Source organism: Streptopelia decaocto, assembly GCF_964273445.1.
Source record: "Streptopelia decaocto genome assembly, chromosome: 1".
NCBI classification, from domain to species: Eukaryota; Metazoa; Chordata; class Aves; order Columbiformes; family Columbidae; genus Streptopelia; species Streptopelia decaocto.
This window is the reverse complement of record NC_138663.1, coordinates 42,705,161-42,722,811: the sequence shown is the minus strand read 5'-3', so window position 1 is coordinate 42,722,811 and position 17,651 is coordinate 42,705,161. Positions and strand designations below refer to the sequence as shown.

Genomic DNA, 17,651 nt, shown 5'->3' with positions numbered 1-17,651 from the left:
CCACAACTCCCAGAGTGCGCTGCGCTGCCGCAGAGGGGGACGGTCCAGAATGGCGGCAGGAGAAGAGAACGGGCAGGCGGCGGAGCCAGAGGCAGCGGAGCCAGAGGCAGCGGAGGAAGAGCCTCGGAGCTTCAAGGACTTGGTGAGGCCGACCGGGAGCTGGTTCTGCCCTCGCTGCTCCCTCCCCTGTCCCGAGGAGCACCCTCCTGCTCATCCTCATACCAGGCCGGGCGTGGGGCGCTCCTCGCACGGCGCCGTGTGCCGGGCCGTGCCCCACGCCGCCCCGCCGTGCTTGTCCCCTCGTGGCGCGGCCTTGGGCTGCGACCCTGGGCCCGTCGGAGCCGCCGGGGCACGGGGGGCAGGCAGGCACGTCGCTGCTCCGGCCCGCGGGCCTGGGACTGTGTTGGGGCGGGAGGTCCGGGGCGTTGAGGCCTCTGCTTCAGTGCGGGTGGCGTTTCCGCTCCCATCCACGCTCCTCAGACGGCTGCATGTTTTCACTTGTGTGAGTTTGCCCAGGTGTTTTCCCTTTTTCGTGCTAATGGGATGCCCCCGGAGGGGAAGAAAGACAGCTGTGTGTGTGAAGTTGCTTGTGCAAACTAAGGACAAAGGTGACTAGTTTTTTAGTGATCACAGTCACCGCTTACAGTTCTGAAGGAATCTATAGAGTTACCGATGGAGGTGGGGATCATTGTGAGCACCCTGCCCTTTCATATAGTTGCACTGAGGGCCTGATGGGGTTTGTCTCTGCTAGAGACAAGCATGGCTCTGTTGCAGCATGTATTTAACTTAAGCCTGTCATTTAATTTAGGTCTCCTTGGTGATGTGTGTTTCCCTTTTCTCTTTTCACTAATGTTCAGGGAGTGACAGATGTCCTGTGTGAAGCTTGTGACCAGTTAGGATGGAAGGTCCCAACAAAGATCCAAGTTGAGGCTATTCCAGTGGCTCTCCAAGGTGAGCAGTGTGCTCTGATCCCAAATCTGGGGATGCCCCAGAAGCTCTGTTTGAATTAATTTTGCTGAGTGAGAAGTGGCAGGGATGAGAGTTTTTGCTGCTTCATCATCGAAGGCCTTTGTCTAGAACTATTTTCTGTGCTCATTCTTGTGTCCTTCCCAGGGGGAGCTTGGAGTGCTAGTTTCTCCTGTAACACTGCCTGTAACTGCAATCTTTCCATTGAGTGCATACCTGAGTTCTTAAGTATTCACTGCTGTTGTGTAGTTCTGACACTCCACATTAACTAGAGTTGTTGTCAATCATTTGAGCTGCTAGTCTGCACTGACCATTTTACTTCTGAAATACTCAAGGATGCACAGAAAACTTCTGATAGATTTAGGACTGTGCCTCTTGTAGAGACCTTCAGTGTGTGTCTGCAATTGGAGATTGCCGTGACTGATTACATGGCCTGTATAATCTGCCTTGCTCTAAGCTGGCAATTCTTTGAAGTTAGATTTCTGGAGTGAGTAATAAATGAACCACAGTGCCTTTCTGTAAACATCATGGAATTACAGGAAAATAAATTACTGAATTCAGCAAACATTTCTGCTTCTAGAATATTTGGTGGTTTAGTTTGTTTCTTTTAAACAAACAAACCCACTGAAAAAGGAACAGAACGATGTGACAGAATGGGAATAAACTTTCAGTGTCACTCTGTCCTGGTACTTAACTGTTGTCAGACTCTTTTACTCCACATGTAAGATTCTATTGGAGGAAAAATAAAAAGATTGTATTCCTGAGAAGTTGTCTTTAGTTTAAGTCTTGTTGTCAGAGTGTTCTTCTCTGCTGTAGAAGTTTAGGACGCCAGAATGGATTCTAGTGTTGAATTCTACACTGTTGCCTGCACTGGTTTTGGGCAAAGAACTTTGTCCTAATCCTTCCTGCCACAAACCAGTTTAGATGACTCCTAATGGCACAAAATTGATCCTGTGAGTTTGGTAGTGCTGTTGTCTTGTAGTTAGTATGACCTAAGTCTCAAACACAGACAACAGTTGGTTTAGGATACTTACCCAGATAAAAGCAATAAGCTGTAAATTGACAAACAAATTTGAGAAATAATAAAGTAAAGCTGCTTTTGAACCTGAAGTTTGTACGCAGACCTGTATGTTGACAGAAGTTTGACTAGAGAATGGAAAGGACTGAGACTGTATTAAACAAATGAAGCCACACTCTAAAAATACTGCAAAGATGTTCTGAAATAATTTGTTTTCGCCCTTTGTGCTTCTTTACCCTTTGTGTGTTTCCTTTTTTTTTTCCTTTCCTTTGGAAATTCTTGTGCTTTATTGCACAGTGCTTTAAAGATTTCTTTCTGTGGTCTGGATGTATAAGTTTTTGTACTCCTTGCTGCTCCTTGTAGGCAGAGATATCATTGGACTGGCAGAAACTGGCTCTGGAAAAACAGGAGCCTTTGCTTTGCCAATTCTTCAAGCACTGCTGGAAACCCCTCAGCGATTATTTGCTCTTGTCCTCACACCAACAAGGGAGCTCGCCTTCCAAATCTCAGAGCAGTTTGAAGCTCTTGGATCCTCCATTGGTGTCCACACTAGTAAGTAGCTTTGTGAGATTGTATGGCTGAAGAGGCCTGGGAAGGACAGATGTGCTAAAATAAAGCAAATTCTCATAAAGTAGCCTTTTGTTTGTACAGAGCTGTTGTGGGTGACAGGGAGTAGGAGGAGGCACTATGGTGCCAGGGGTTGGCTGGTGCTACGCTGAGATTCACTATGTTCTGTTTGTCCTGCAGCGGTTATTGTGGGTGGAATTGACGCGATGTCTCAATCTCTGGCCTTAGCCAAGAAACCACATGTTATAATTGGTAAGTTAATGTGCTGGGGTTATGGGTTATGAATATTATCACGTTGCAGTTGTTCAAAGAAAGAGTGCCAAAAGGTTTTGTGCATTTTAAGTAGAAGTGTGAGTACATCCTTCATTTGTTTTTGTCCTGAGACAGAAGTACTGGCTTGTTAAATATATACCAGTAACCTTGTTGCTACAAGCTCATTCCAAAGCATTCTTGCTAGAATGCCTTTGGCTTGCTTTTTGTTCTTCTTTAGTATTCTAAATGCTGGTCTCATCCTTCTCAGTACAGCTCATGTACAGTCGGGCTTTTTCAGGGGGGGAAGGAGGGCATTCTTCAGAAAGTCTGACTCCATTAGTCTTATTTCAAAATACTCTGAAAATATTCCATGAAAGAGTCCTCCCATAAAGCAATCTGCCTCTACTTCTCTTGGGCAAAGAATCCTGTTTCTGTGACAGATGGCTCTCTTGCCTCTTTGGATCGTTTCCTTTGCTTTCATTCTAAATTGGCTCTCGGGATTTTGTTGGTAGCAACCCCTGGACGTCTTGTTGATCATCTGGAGAACACAAAGGGATTCAACTTACGAGCTCTGAAGTACCTAGTGATGGATGAGGCTGACAGGATCCTTAACATGGATTTTGAGACAGAGGTAGGAAACTGCTAAAAGAAGAGTTTGTAACAGCAGATGAGTCCCTTTAAAATTGCTTCCTACAGTCACATAGTAAACACTGAGCTGTTCTGTAGAAGTGAATAGCAAACTTACTAAGATCTAATAAGTGTACAGAAGTCTATGGTAGGAGCAGAACTTAGCAGAGTTCTGCAGAGCACTAGCAAGACAGTAGGATGTCTCCTGGTTTCTCTGGACTGCCGGACGTTGACATAGTTACTGTAGGAACACGATCACACACACATTCCTGCAGGAAAACTGCACTGCTATTAGACTTCTGGAGTTCACACTGCCAAACTGTCAACAAGCTATCAGCCTATGATTTTGCTTTAGAAGAGGGGAAATTTGTTCCTGCTCTGAATCTAAGTTACACAAGTGCATTACTCTTCATTTGGATGATCATTGTATTTGGAGGTGGCTTATGTTGTGATTACTGTTGTGTTCAGCATTTCCGTTTTCTTTCTGTTTTTACAGGTGGATAAGATACTAAAAGTGATTCCTCGAGACAGGAAGACATTCCTGTTTTCTGCTACGATGACCAAGAAGGTGAGAGCAGAGTACTCTGCTTTATTTGTCCTTCCATCAGCCCATACTGTTTAGGCTGTATGAGATGGGTTTCTGACAAGATCACTTACATTGATCTTCTCAGGTTCAAAAACTTCAGCGTGCTGCTCTGAAGAATCCTGTTAAATGCGCTGTTTCTTCCAAATATCAGACAGTTGAAAAACTACAGCAGTATTACATTTTCATCCCCTCCAAATTCAAGGTAATGCCACTTCTGTTTGTTCCTGCTTCTGATCGTGTCTTGTCTTGCTGTTCCAACATGTGCCAGGTATCTTGTCATCTTCTCTTATACTTACTCTTTCAATGTGGCATATGTGATTTTTTTTTTTTTTTTTTTTTTTTTTTTGTTGTTGTTGTTGTTCTTTTTTTTTCTTCTCTGTTTCTTTCCAGGACAGCTACCTGGTTCATATCTTGAATGAATTAGCTGGGAACTCTTTCATGATATTCTGTAGTACGTGTAACAATACCCAGAGGACTGCTCTACTGCTCCGCAATCTGGGGTTCACTGCCATTCCTCTCCATGGGCAGATGAGTCAGGTACGGGTGTACTCCACAGAGTGGAGTAGACAGAAGATGCGTTGCTTGGGGGTGGGCTGCACCATACTAAGTGACAACTACCTTGAAGAAGGAGTATTTCACAGCTAGTGGACTGGACTGATCTCTAGAAATTTAACTATTGTGAATGCTGCCACTGATTGTGTAATAGACTTTTGAGTCTAGACTTTCGAGTTTCTCCTCCAGTTCTTCTGTACCAGCATTTCAACAAGAGCATATTAATCAGAATGAGCATTATTCTCTCATTCCCTTTTTGTCCTCTTTTCCAGAATAAACGTTTGGGTGCTCTAAACAAGTTCAAGGCAAAGGCACGTTCTATTCTACTGGCTACTGATGTTGCAAGCAGAGGTCTGGACATCCCACATGTAGATGTGGTGATAAACTTTGATATTCCTACGCATTCTAAGGTGAGCTCAGTCTGTGTGCTGGCTGAGAACTTCTGGTCACCGGGAGGCATAGTGAAGCTAGACAAAGGGACAAAGACAACTTTTCTCTGTTCTGCTGACTGGAAGCCTAGTTTACACTTCTGTAGATTAGAAGACATAGTTCAGCCTTTGAAACTGAGAGTTGGTATCTCAGTTTGGTTGGGTGGCCTCATCTGGACTGTAGAACCGATCCCGTAAGCAAAGAGGGGAAATGGGGTGTTCTATGCCTGCGTTTCTACTCAGAGTATGTGTTTTGCCATATTACATTAAAGGGCTTCTAGACTTTGAAAACAGTCGTAACATAGTACTAGTTTCAGGTAGTCATCTCTATTCCTGTGATCCAGGCCTGCCTTCACATTTTAAACTGTGTTTTTAAAAAAGTTAAAATTCTTCCATTATGCTCAATGAGGATTTGATCAAGAAAGATGTCTTTGATACATTTCATCTTCCTATCACAAAAGTGCAGTGAACTGAAAAAAAAAGTGACTTACTAACTCTCTACTTTGTAGAAAGTATAGTATTATCTTAGGTGTGTGACTTTGTTTCCCAGCCTAGTTTCAGAAAGCATACCGTTAACATGCATTTCAGGAACTGCTATTGTTCCTTATAATGATCAAAGATACTGCACATTGCAGACAGAGGAAAGTATCGTGGTTCTTTTGAAGATACTGTCTTTGACATTGCTAAAGGATGTAAGTTAAAAAAAATAATGGTGGCAGTAGCATCTTGAATGATGTTACAGTTTTTTGTTCCCCTACCTCTAGTTCGTGTCACCAAATGCATCCTTTTTCATGATGCTTCCTTTCTTCACAGATCCTGCATGGAGAACTGAGTATTTTAATTTCCATAATGCAGTATAAAAGCTGGAAAGCAGCCTAGAACCACATAAACAGAAGACGCTCAATAGATCAGACGCTTCCAAATTGTTCTCATTCATCCTTCCTTTCAGTGTGCTTGCCAAATTTAAATCTACCTGCCGGAGAGTTTGTCTGGAAGACAGACTATATAAGAGCACTAAATCCCAAAACTGAAAATGCAGGCATTGGCTCACTTTAAATATTAGCTTTCCAAGGAAGTGATAGTTCATTAGCAAAGTCTTGTATCACCACTTTTGTCCTGCAGTCTTAAATAAGTGGAGGTGGTCTTCTCCTTTAGCAAGAGAAGACTTCAAATGTTAAAACCAAAGAAATGCTTCCACAAGCCAGCATCTTCTCAAATCCTAATGCTGCACGTGGTCCTGAGTACTTAATTGTGGCTTTATTTTCTTGCCATTTTCTTGTTCTTTCCTAAAGAAAAATTATATGGACTGATTTCCTGTAACTACTTTGTTTGGTGCACATATCTTATTGATTATCAAGAAAATTGTTTTCAGGATTACATTCATCGTGTTGGGAGAACAGCTCGAGCTGGCAGATCTGGCAAATCTATCACCTTTGTCACACAGTAAGTGTTAAAATGTGGAAGACTTACTCTTTCCAGCTCTGTTTGAGTGCAGAAAACATCTGACCTCATCCTGGGTGAGAAGAAAATACTACTTTCTGTTTTGAGGTGCCAGCTAGATTTGCTTGGTTAAAGAGGAGAGAATTCAAGGCCCAGGGTGGGGAGGGAGAAAGATCTAGGATAAATTCTAGAAGTATGCATGTAATGAGCAGAAGTAGGTGTTTATAACTTGATTGTATAATATGCATACATTTTTATAATATATAATGCAGGTTAAATATGTGTTTTTGATAAATACTGAAGTATTTGTCTAAAAAAAGTCTTTGCCGAATAACTTCTGAACCAAGATGAGCTGAATAAATCAGTAAAACCATCCCAAACAATGGCATCATTTGGATGAAATTAAAACTTGCTTGTGAGACCATCAGCATAAGCTAACAATATCTGTGGGCTGGAGATAAGGGGTGATACCTGTGGGTGGTGACAGCCAAAATATTCTCAGGAGGACTGACTGAAGCTGGTGTCATGTCTTTTTTTCAGGTACGATGTAGAGCTGTTCCAGCGCATTGAACACCTGATTGGCAAGAAGCTGCCAGCATTCCCCATGCAAGAGGAAGAAGTTATGATGCTGACAGAGCGTGTGGCTGAGGCCCAGAGACTAGCTCGAATGGTGGGCACTGGCTTTTTGTCCCTCTACTTGCTGTTGTAGTTTGAATTTCCTCAGGTGCTAGAACTTCTTGGTCAACCTCTTGATTGCATTGCAGGAGCTGCGGGAGCAAGGGGAGAAGAAGCGATCTCGGAATGATGATGATGACACAGAAGAAGCTATTGGTGTCAGGAATAAGGTGGCAGGGGGGAAAAAGAAGAGGAGGAAAGCCTTCTAGTGCATTATTTGGACAGACTTTTAAAATTTTCTCTATGGCTACATGAGCTTGGCAAAAACAGTCTACCAAGCCATCTTCAATGGTTTTTTGTTTGTTTTTGAGAACTACTTAAGAAATTTGGCAGTCTACCTGGAAAACAACAACTTCTCTTCTGCTTCACTGGTTACAGACCAAGCTTGGCCCGTTCTGGTACGCAGGGACCAGTCATCCTTTCAGAGACACCAGACCATCACCTATGGACCTGAAAGCCATTGTGGTCTGGCCCTGCTCATTCACAGAGAGGTGCAGTGTGAGTGCAGCTTTCCCACTGCTGCAGCCTGTCTCGTTGCCCAAACTCAACGAGTGCATCTGGGGTCAGTTAGGTCTGTCAGAAGAAAGAGGAAAAAGTTAATAGAACTGACTGAATTTCCACAGCAGATGGATGATGCCCCTGCCTTAGTGAAGAGATGTGATATGAAGAACTCCAAATATATTTTGCTTAATTTTAAAGCTGCCTGGCTTTCTTTGTCTTACCATTGACCTATTCTGCTCATTTTGAATATTGGCTCTGCCAGAAAGTTTTCTTCTTAGGTCAATCTTAGTGATTCAGGTGTGACATCAGTACCTTAGATGTGTCATCTGAACAGTGGCCCGGCACAGAGAGAACCTGTTGTGGCAGGATTAGGCTGTTCACAACCTGGAGTTTGATCCAGAATCTGTAATGATTGGGAAGATCAAGGAGAGGTCTGTGTTATGGGGATTTTTTGTTGTGGCTGATTCGTGTATTACTTACAAACCAACACAAGAGGGTGGTATTTACATAGAAGAGCAGCTCACGAGCTGTGTGGTGAAGAAAAGCAGGTCTCATATAGCCTCTGTCTGTGTTTCCCTATTTATTTCTCTGTCTTAGGCAGAGTTCAGTGCCATATAAGTAGACTCTTGCAAGAATGAGATAAATGTATTTATCTTCATATCAAACCAGAAGGTTAGTGCTAGTTCCCATTGGCAATAAAAATTTTCACATTGGACATTTCTTCTGGTGGGCAGAGAAGGCTGAGAACCTTTGATGTCTGTTAGAACCACTCATACACTAGATTTTCTGCTACATGAAAAACAATGCTCAAATTATTTTTTCTAAATGGAAATTCTTTTTCTAAACGGAAAGCAGAGATTACTGCAGTAGTCAAGGTGAGCATGATGGTTACTTCGTAGTGTCAGCATAAATCTAATATATGCGTGTATGTTGGTCAGAATGTTCTTTTTTATACTTTTGGGGTAGTACATTTTGCAAAATTACAAAAACCACAGTATCTTTAACAGGGAAACATGTTTTGGTTTTTTTTTTCTTTTTTGATTTAAAACAGCTCTGTCTTAAGGAACAAACATACTCTGGTCTGAGAAGAGTGACAGAGTACTTACTTTGTCCTTTTTTCTCTTTTTTTTTTTTTTCAGCAATTTACTTAAGTCTCCCAAATACTCATCTTCAGGTCTGATAGCTCTAAAACAGCCTAAGATCAGTTGTAGATAGGAAAGGGTACAGATCTTTGGTGTGTTGACTGCTAGAAGCATTCTTATGAAGCAGGAAGAGAGTTTGCATCTTCTGTGGGTCCTAGTGCTGAGAGGCAGGGTTGGAAGCCCCATAATGAGAACATGTTAATTCTACAGGGCCCTTTGGCAGGAATCCCTACAAGTAAGAGGAAATAGCCCTAGAATGCACCAGAAGGAGAGGAAGAAAATGAGTGGGTGTATGGGTGGAGATGCAAATGATTGTTCCCTGTGGAGCATGGGAACTCTCCTGACTGATCTGTCCTGCTGGATGCTTGAGCAACATTTCTTATACTTCACAAGCAAGACAGGGTTGGTTGCACCATCAGCAAATGAAGGTTAAAACCCTCTGAGGCTACTGAGGCTCAGGAAAACCTCTCAGTGTTATTCCCAGCTATGTAACAGGTGGCGTGCAGAGTCAGCCCTGAACCAGTCTTGTCAAGTGATATGAAGGGGCTACTTTATTGCTGGAGGTGTATGTAGGGCAGCATCATTCCTTTCAGAAGTATTGTGAGGCTTTCTTTAATAGACTGGTAGAGTCACTGGCATCTTTTGCAGTCTTTCATGTGTGGAAGGCTGCAACAGCAGAGGGGGTCTGTCTTGCCCTTTGACAGGATCAGAGATTCTCTATCCTTTCTCTGCAGTTCCGAGAGTAACAGAGAAGTAGAGTTGCTCCTTGTAAAAGGGTGCAGAATGTCCTTGGAGATGAGCAACTCCTAGACAGCTGGCCACCTCCCTTGATTTGGAATTGCAAACTGTAGAAACACTTGGCACTAGAAAAGCAAGGGTTTTACCACACCCACATATTCTCGCTGCTGCCTCACCTGCCACAGGTATGTGTGTTCAATTTCAACTAAAAATACTTCAATGGATTGGAGGGGCAGGAAAGAGATTCTTACAGTGACTATGCCATGAGGGCTTGGTCAGAGTGTGTTTGTATAACTGAAGTGGAATAGGGAGTGTCTGAAGATACATTTGGTCAAAACAGAATTTGTAGCCAGGCTAAGGCAAGATCTGTAGCTGATCTAATGAAACATGAGGGGAAAAGAATGGAGCGAGACCTGTCTTTCTCTGCATGAAAGTTCAGAAAATACCTGCACTGGTATGTGTGTGGCTGCATACTTTTGTACAACAACTGATGGCAGCGTGTTTGTTCAGTCAGGAGGACTCTTGAGGGACAGTTCTGAAGCACGCCTCTCTGCACAGCAGGGAGCTGAAGTGGAGGATTAACTTCAGTGTGACGTAAGGTAAGGTTGGGCTAACACAACCTCTCATTTTTTTGCAGCTGAAACTCAAGTGAAGTTTCGACAAAAGCTGTGTTTTTGAAAGATTTTCAGTGGGGATGTTTGTTTTGAAATTATTCTGCGCTTCCCAAGTCCATAATGAGAGGTGATTGTTTATACACTTGTAATATGTATTTTAAATAATGTTTTGTAGTCTTGATTTTTAATACTGCATAAGCAGTAAAGAATGGGGATATAGTGTCTTTCATTTAAATTATCTAGAGCTAGGAGAAGTGGGACAGTCCTTTGGAGAAGTAAAATTAAACATTGATGTCAGTGTCAATAATTGACTTCAAGTGTGGATAGCAGTCTTTGCAACCACACAGTGGTCCAGAGCAGAAGCTGGGCTTAGCTGCCCTGTCTGAAATGGATTTGGCCATCTCAGTTCCCCAGTGCCATGCACCTGCTACCCAGGGGCTGCAAGGGAAGCCATGAGCAGGAAAGCACAACTGGGAACCAGAGTGGGGAATCCAGGTTTTTTGGTTTTGTTTGGTGTTTTTTTTTTTTTTTTTTTTTTTTTTTTTTGTGGTAGCAGGCTGAACTTAAGTCTGCTTAAAATAATCACAAGGGACACAGCTTGTCCTAAGGAGCTGGCAGCCCACCTTCCCCCCACCCTAAAAAAGTAGAGATCACCAAGGGGGAGAGCTTAGTATGATGACTTTATAGAAACACATTAACCTGTGCTGAGGAGAGGCTCAGTTTAGTAGGGAACTCGCAGAGTAAGAAGTGATTTGGAATCTAGAGGGCCTTAGTTTACAAAGCAGGACTGAAATTAGTAAACATTCCTAGTTTAGCCAAGCATAGAAATAGGAAAACATCCAACATACTTAAAAGCACTTGGAAGTACTTAAGAAGGAATGGAATTAATAGCATGACCTGTGAAAAAAGACACAGGCATTTACCAAGTATTTTGATATTGTATAAATGTGAAGTTGTGGTTTGCCTGCAATGGCATGTGAGAAGCTTCTGTAAACATTCAAGTGAGCAATTCATTCCTGTAAATTTTGCAAAGCAAATGCTGTAAAAATCCAACTTTGGTGCCAGAAGTAGTCCATGTAGTCATTCTGAATTTTTACTGCTCTTGTTTATGCACTTACCAGTAGAGTTTTTGGGGAAAAGTACTGTCACTGTGTAAACATGAATCAGAATATGACTTTCTGACAGGTTAACTCCTGAGCTCTTAAAAAAAAAAAAAAAAGTTAAGACTCTTTCTTAGTCTTCAAATGGCTTTTTTTATTTCCTGGTCTGACAATGAAAACTCCTTCTGATTAACAATATTTAAAAAGGAGAACTAAGGAAGTTTCATTCCTCTTGCACCTAAGAAATGAGAATGGTTGCTTGCTCTCTGGTCCAGGGATAAATACAGCCATGCCTCCAGTGCCCTGTCTCTTCCTGAGGACCCTTCAGGAATGGGAACTTATGATGATAATAGCACTTTGACTCAGCTTCCAATGCCCACCCAGGACACATGCCTTGCTGAACATGATGATCAAGTATATGTCATGTTTCATGGTAGGATGTGTGTTGGACTGAGCCAAGGTCGTGCCCAGTTGTGCAATAGGAGACAGTGGCACTCTGCGGTCTTCAGCTATTGACATTGTAGGTACTCAGGGAAGGGCGGATGCCCTTGGAGCTTGTTCAGAGCTTTTTCAGGGAAGCATCTAGAAGCCTGAAGCTGTGTTTACTAGAGGTTAACACAGGGTAATTTTGCATGCCCAGAGGGAAGAGGACTATTTTTATCTTTGCCTTCTCTGCTGGAGAATCCTCATTGTTGCAGAGGTGTAAATGCTACTATGTTGCCTCTCCCTTAAACAAAGTCTAGGGGTAGGAATCTGTCAAAAGTTTCTGCCTTCTCTTGGGCTTGGTGGTTGCTAAGGGTTTTGGAGGAAAGGGAAGGCAATGCGGGCTTTCTGTGCAAAAAAGGGGAAAATGTTTTGTCTTCCATTCAAGTCCTAGCAAAGGCAGAAAAAGAACCCCATTGAGAGGCCTCTCGCAGAGACTGTTCCATCTATCACTTCCATCTCCCTATTTGATATTATCGAGGAAGGCATTTTTTTTGACACGTTTCCTATTTGGACTGACTTAAGTCCCCTTTAATCCTCCTCAGGCCTTTCACCCACAAAACACATCTCTGTGTAAAGAAAGGCAAATAGTAAAAGTTGCTCTGCAAGTTGTCTGTCTGAGTTAGAGGAGGGTTGCCTTATAAGGTTGAATTGCTTGGGTTGTGCTGGCTTTCCAGAAGAAAAGGATTCCTTTGTGTGGTTCTTTGTATGCCATGAACAGGACTAAAAATGAAATTTCTTGGCTTTGGTGTAGGTAAAAGTCTTTTGCACAAAGAGAGTTGGAGTCACAAAAGTACCTTCTTTCCTTCAGTAGAAATGTAAGGGGGCCCAGGATTTGTGGAGCAAGCCTGGGAGAGAATGTGTGGAGGCTCATTCAATTTTATTTAAAGCAACAGAAATCAAGGTACCCCAGTCAAGCATGTAATTTGATATACTTAGTCTTCTGCTGTCTTTATTGTAGCTTAGTTGAAGGGAATTTATAACAGGAGATACCAAACCTGATCTGTCCTTGCCAGCTTCTGTGCTTGATGTATCATCAGGAGGAAAGTAATACTTCTTTTCTCTCAATATGTAATCAGAATGATAAATTTGCCTTTAGTGAGTGATTTCCTATTACTGCTGCCCATGTGCATGCTTACAGGTGTCTTAAGCCTTTATCTTGGTGCATGTCAGAGCCTCTCTTTGTTTTTTAAGGACTAGTCTTCTTCAAACACAGTCAACAATATGAAGCAGACAGCCTAGCAGACTCATTTGACAGAGCTTGAGCAGAATCAGCTTTCTATCCCTGCAATTGCGGATCTTGAGATGCCTCTTAAAGGTTTTGTAGAGCTATGGGCTATTTTTCTTTGAATACACTGAAATCATGTATGTGTATCATAGTTTAGGCTCTCTCCACCTGTTGTTAAAATTGTTTTAGTATTAACTAGGAATCCTGGAATTGCCTTTCCAATTTTCAAGAAAAGTTTAGATAAATTGCAGAAAAAAGTATTGGTTATGCTCTCTAAAATAGATAACACAGTGACAAATGTTTATAAAAGACCTATGGAAGAAATGTAAGAAACATATTTGCTTGTCTGCTCTGTCTCTAAGACAGCCCTGCTTCTGCCTCTGCTCAGCTCTCTGGCAGCAGCCAGGCTGGCTCATCTCAGCTGAGTGTGTTAGAGCGCCATTTCTTCTGAAGCATGCTAGTGGTTTGTGTCTCTTTAGTTCTTCTAACACTCCCACTCAGATATGACTTCTTTTACTCCAGCTACTCTGCCTCTATCTAGTTCAAAGGATGACTTCTCGAATATCCATCCTCTGAATGCCAGGCTACCTCTCGTCTTTGAAAATGCCAGCACTGCTTTTACAGGTCAGATGCTGTCACCCAATCTGGCTGATGAACAGCTCTTTGTGATTAGTGAGGAATCTTCCTCTCCATCAGGGTTGTGTTAAGATGGTGGAAAGAGAATTGCTGTTACTGGTCTTGGTCTTGTATTTGCATGGACGGTTTGTGAGTGTGTGCCTGCCATGTTCCTTTGAAAACCCTATAGGAGACAGTTGTGAGTCTCTTGAATTCAGTAGAAGCAGGAGATGTAGAGGAAGATGTGGCTAGTGCAGGGCCCTGTTAGCCTCCTTCTGTTGATAAACTTGTGCAATGGGAAGGCAGCTTGCTGGAGGGCATAGTATAAATGAAATCTTTATTAAGTGTCTTTATTTCTGTATCCTACTCAGTAAATAAGGTTTTCTTTTTTTATGCGTGTGTGTGTGTTTTTTTTTTGTTTTGTGTGTGTTTGTTTGTTTTGTTGTTTTTCTTTAAAGACAACAAAACTAATTGCTCTGTGCTTTCTTGGAGAGGAAGGCAGAGCCTCTGAACCAGCAGTGTTCACTTGTCCTGTGCCAAGCCAGACACACAGATAAAAACTTTGAGAGCTCTCCTCCTTTGCCATGTTCTTTAACCACTCCTGCTGGGGCCAGGGCAGCCTCCTGGTGAAAGCCATGTCAGCCCTTTGCTTCTCTGATCACCTGAGAACTACAAAACCGTGTATTAACAATTGACATGGGTAGCCCAGAAAATGCACAGGGGGTAGATGCTTTTCTGCCTCAAAGAGTTTGTGGCTCAACATCCAAAAATAGGATGATGTCTTTGCAGTAGTTATTGGCATGTGAAGATATGGGGATAAAGAGGAAGACTGATGGGGGAGAAGTCCCTCTACACATGAATGAGGGGTTGCAGGAAGGTGTTATCTCTCTCAGTGGGGAAAGACCTTTGACAAGTAGAGATCCAAAGTAAAAATGGTTGGGTGACCTTGCCTTAAAGTGCCTTCTGTGATCTGGACTCTCATCTCCTTGGCCTTCACAGTGATGGGACAAATATGCCAGTTTCTGTCTGCTTTGCCTAAAGTGAGATAGCTGCACCAGAAGCTGTGCTGAGCCTTAAAATGAATCCTGGGTGGAAGGAAACTGCTTGTGAGCTTGTGCACTGGCCCAGGTCCTGCATGAGCCGGCAGGCTTTTCTCTGTGACTGAACTGGGCAATGGGCTGAGCTCCGCAGCAGGAGCCAGGACTGACTGACGTACATGGCTGTACTGGTACAGCAGAGCAGGTTAACCTGTCTGCTCAGCATGTCAGCAAAATCTTGCTGCCCAGGTAGGCAGAGTTTGCATCTTTCTTGCTCTTCTGCATTGTCTGCAGAATTGCATCATTCCCCAGTCCACTCCCATAATTTGATCAGATAAAGGTGACTGAGGGACTCCACTAACCTTTGGAAGCATTCAGTGACGGAGATCTTGGGGCAGTGATGTCTGCAGGGGCACGTAGCTGGGAGCCACCTCTCCTGTGGCTGAGGGAGAGGGAATCTCCCTGCATGGCCTGGTGCAGGGGACTCCTTCCACCCACCAGTGCCTGGCTGCAGCCTCCCTCCCTGCCTTCGGGCCTCTGCATGGACTGACTTATTCCTTTGAAAGCATCAGCCAAGGCCTCCTTTCATATACTTAACCGGCAACACTGTGCTCAACTCCTGCAGCTGGCACAGGCCTGCTGACTTCTGCTGAGATCCTCCACAAGCAAGATTTCCTTGTGCTTAGCATGCCCCAGGATGTGTTGCATTATTAAGCTTCCATTATTCAGTGCTTGTTTTGGGTTGTCTCATCTTCTCCCCAAACCTTTAGCTATTCCTACGTGTCTGATTCCCAGCCTTCACCAAGTAGTTCTTGTGCATGCATCCCCTTTTCTAAGCACCTTCTGCACTCTGCCCTGCTCACCTTTCCCCGTCCTTGCCCCATCAAGCAGCCTGCAACCAGGTCCCTAAACAGGCCAAAGGCTGGTTCTTTGCTTTGCTGTTCATGCTGCATTGCAATATGGTCCTACAGGCGCTTCTCCTGGCTGATGGACAGGTGTTTGCACAAGCTGTTTGCTTCCAGTGCTGTCTTCCTTGTGTTTTTCGGTGTGCAGGGGAGATATGAGCTGCCTCAGCAGTTCACCCATGGCTCTCCTAGACTTGATGTCATTTTAGGAGACACCTCTGTGCTTTGAAACCTCTTGCCAGAGGAGGCTACTACAGCCCCTGTGCAGGTGGAGATCCCTCCGTTGCACACCTGCAGGCATATCCCACCTCAGCCATTTGGGGACTGACTGGGATCTGCATTCACAGATGCTCTAGAACAGGGGTGTCAAACTCATTTTCACTGGGGGCCACATCAGTCTTGCAGTTGCCTTCAAAGGGCCAAAAGTAATTTTATGACTGTATAAATGTAACTAGTCCTACAAAGCAATGAGGTAAATGATAGAAAGCAATGGAGATTCTGCTGGGAGATATGGGCAAGTCTCTCGTTGCTTAATATTGTAGGATTGCCTGTTAGGAAGAGACGGTTCATTTATATTCAATAACTTATTTCAACGCAATTGTATTTGTCTTAAATCCTTTTGATGAGTATAGGGAAGGATGATTAGATCTAGGGCAAGCCTGTCAAAATGTTGTGCTGTCCTGGAAGGTTACGATACATTTCAACCAGTAACAGACTAAACAATGTCGTTTCTCTGGTTGATGATTGTAAATGAGTAGTTAGGAAAGTCAGATTTCAATTGGCCAGCGGAGGTTTTAACCATGTAAATCTAGATTAACCACTCCGGAGATTGGGGATTATCAACTGTTACGTAATAGCAGACTTTTTTTTTAATTGGAACAGGAATGCAACAGATGCTCTGTTTGCTAAAGAAGCCAGACAGTCATGTAATCCATCCAGAATGTCTGTTTCATTTGGCAGAATCATGCACGTGAATTTTCACTTTCCTTTGTCTTTACCACTAGTAAAACCACAGTGCTGATCAGGCAGGTGAATCATTATAGGTTGGATTTAGTTCTTGTTTGAGTTGTCAGTTAAGAACTGAAGTTGCCTTAGTTCAGTTCCAGTTCAACACAGCTTCAGATCTACTGTGTCAGTTCAGTTCTGGTTGAGGAAAAGCTAACCCCATGTAATGTAAGATCTTATGGTAACTTCAACCCCTATGTATATCATGGCCCTGTAACTTGATAAAGTCCTTGGAGGTAGCAATAACATTGCTCAAATCCATAGCACGTGTGAGATCCCTTCATTCACATACAGCATAGGCATTTGTTTTTTTTTTTTTTTCCCAAGAATATACCTTAGTTTATCCCACACATGGTGGGATGTGCTGTGTGCCAAGCAGTAAGTCAGAGCCCAAATTTGCAGTGGTTCCTTTTGCCTTTTAAAATGTAAGCACAAAGGCAATGAATTTTCTGTCTGATTAAATGAACCTCCCTGCAGGTCCTGGAGATGGGGTATTGTGTGCTTGCTGAAATGTAGCGGCACTGTCTGGTGCCCAGCAGTTGCTAGGTTTTACCCTGGGGTGAGATTCCGTCTGCAGCCAGGGATTCCTGGAAAAAGCATTTTATAGCCTTTTGGGGAGAGCTGCTTATGTGCCAGTTGGTATTTCGTTACTGCAAATGAAAGTCTGTTATGGCAGTTTGTTAATAATGAACGAAGAAGGGATTATCAGGCAATGCAACAACCCAGCAAGAGGAGAAGAACCTGCTGTGGGGAGGCTGAAGCTTTCCTTTGCCATGTCATGCACACACCAAGAGTCATCTCTCATCTCTGAAGCTTTCCTGGATTGTTCATATGATTAGCTGAAGCTTCATTTGCATTTCTGAAGAGGTTAACTGGCAATTAAACCCTTTCCTGGGTCGTGGCGGTCACTTAGAGGGTGTCACTTTTGTTTACCAAGCAAAACAGCCAGGGATGCTGGGTCTGGAGAGCAGCAGGGAGTGCAGGGCCTTCCCATGGAAGAGCTTGCTGGTCCTTCCCACCCAGGGACCAGCTAAGTGGGAGGAGAGGAGCACAGCAGGGACAGAAAGGGGCTCCTTAGGTTGAGGTTACTGGTCCAAATTGAAGCACATGCTCTCTTTCTCTCCATAGTGCAAGACAGAAGATTTGTAAACCTTCTTCCTTCCAACCAAGTC

General features: G+C 43.3%; 1 protein-coding gene across 1 annotated transcript; it reads left to right on the top strand.

Annotated features, from left to right (window-relative positions):
- On the top strand, positions 1 to 7,895 carry DDX47 (DEAD-box helicase 47). The gene is made up of 12 exons (XM_082043041.1): positions 1 to 142; positions 858 to 951; positions 2,348 to 2,536; positions 2,732 to 2,803; positions 3,316 to 3,434; positions 3,927 to 3,998; positions 4,102 to 4,218; positions 4,407 to 4,553; positions 4,841 to 4,978; positions 6,369 to 6,439; positions 6,977 to 7,106; positions 7,201 to 7,895. Exons 1-12 carry the CDS (start codon positions 50 to 52, stop codon positions 7,318 to 7,320), a joined length of 1,362 nt encoding a protein of 453 aa, XP_081899167.1. The 5' UTR covers positions 1 to 49; the 3' UTR covers positions 7,321 to 7,895.
- The last annotated feature ends 9,756 nt before the right edge of the window (positions 7,896 to 17,651 follow it).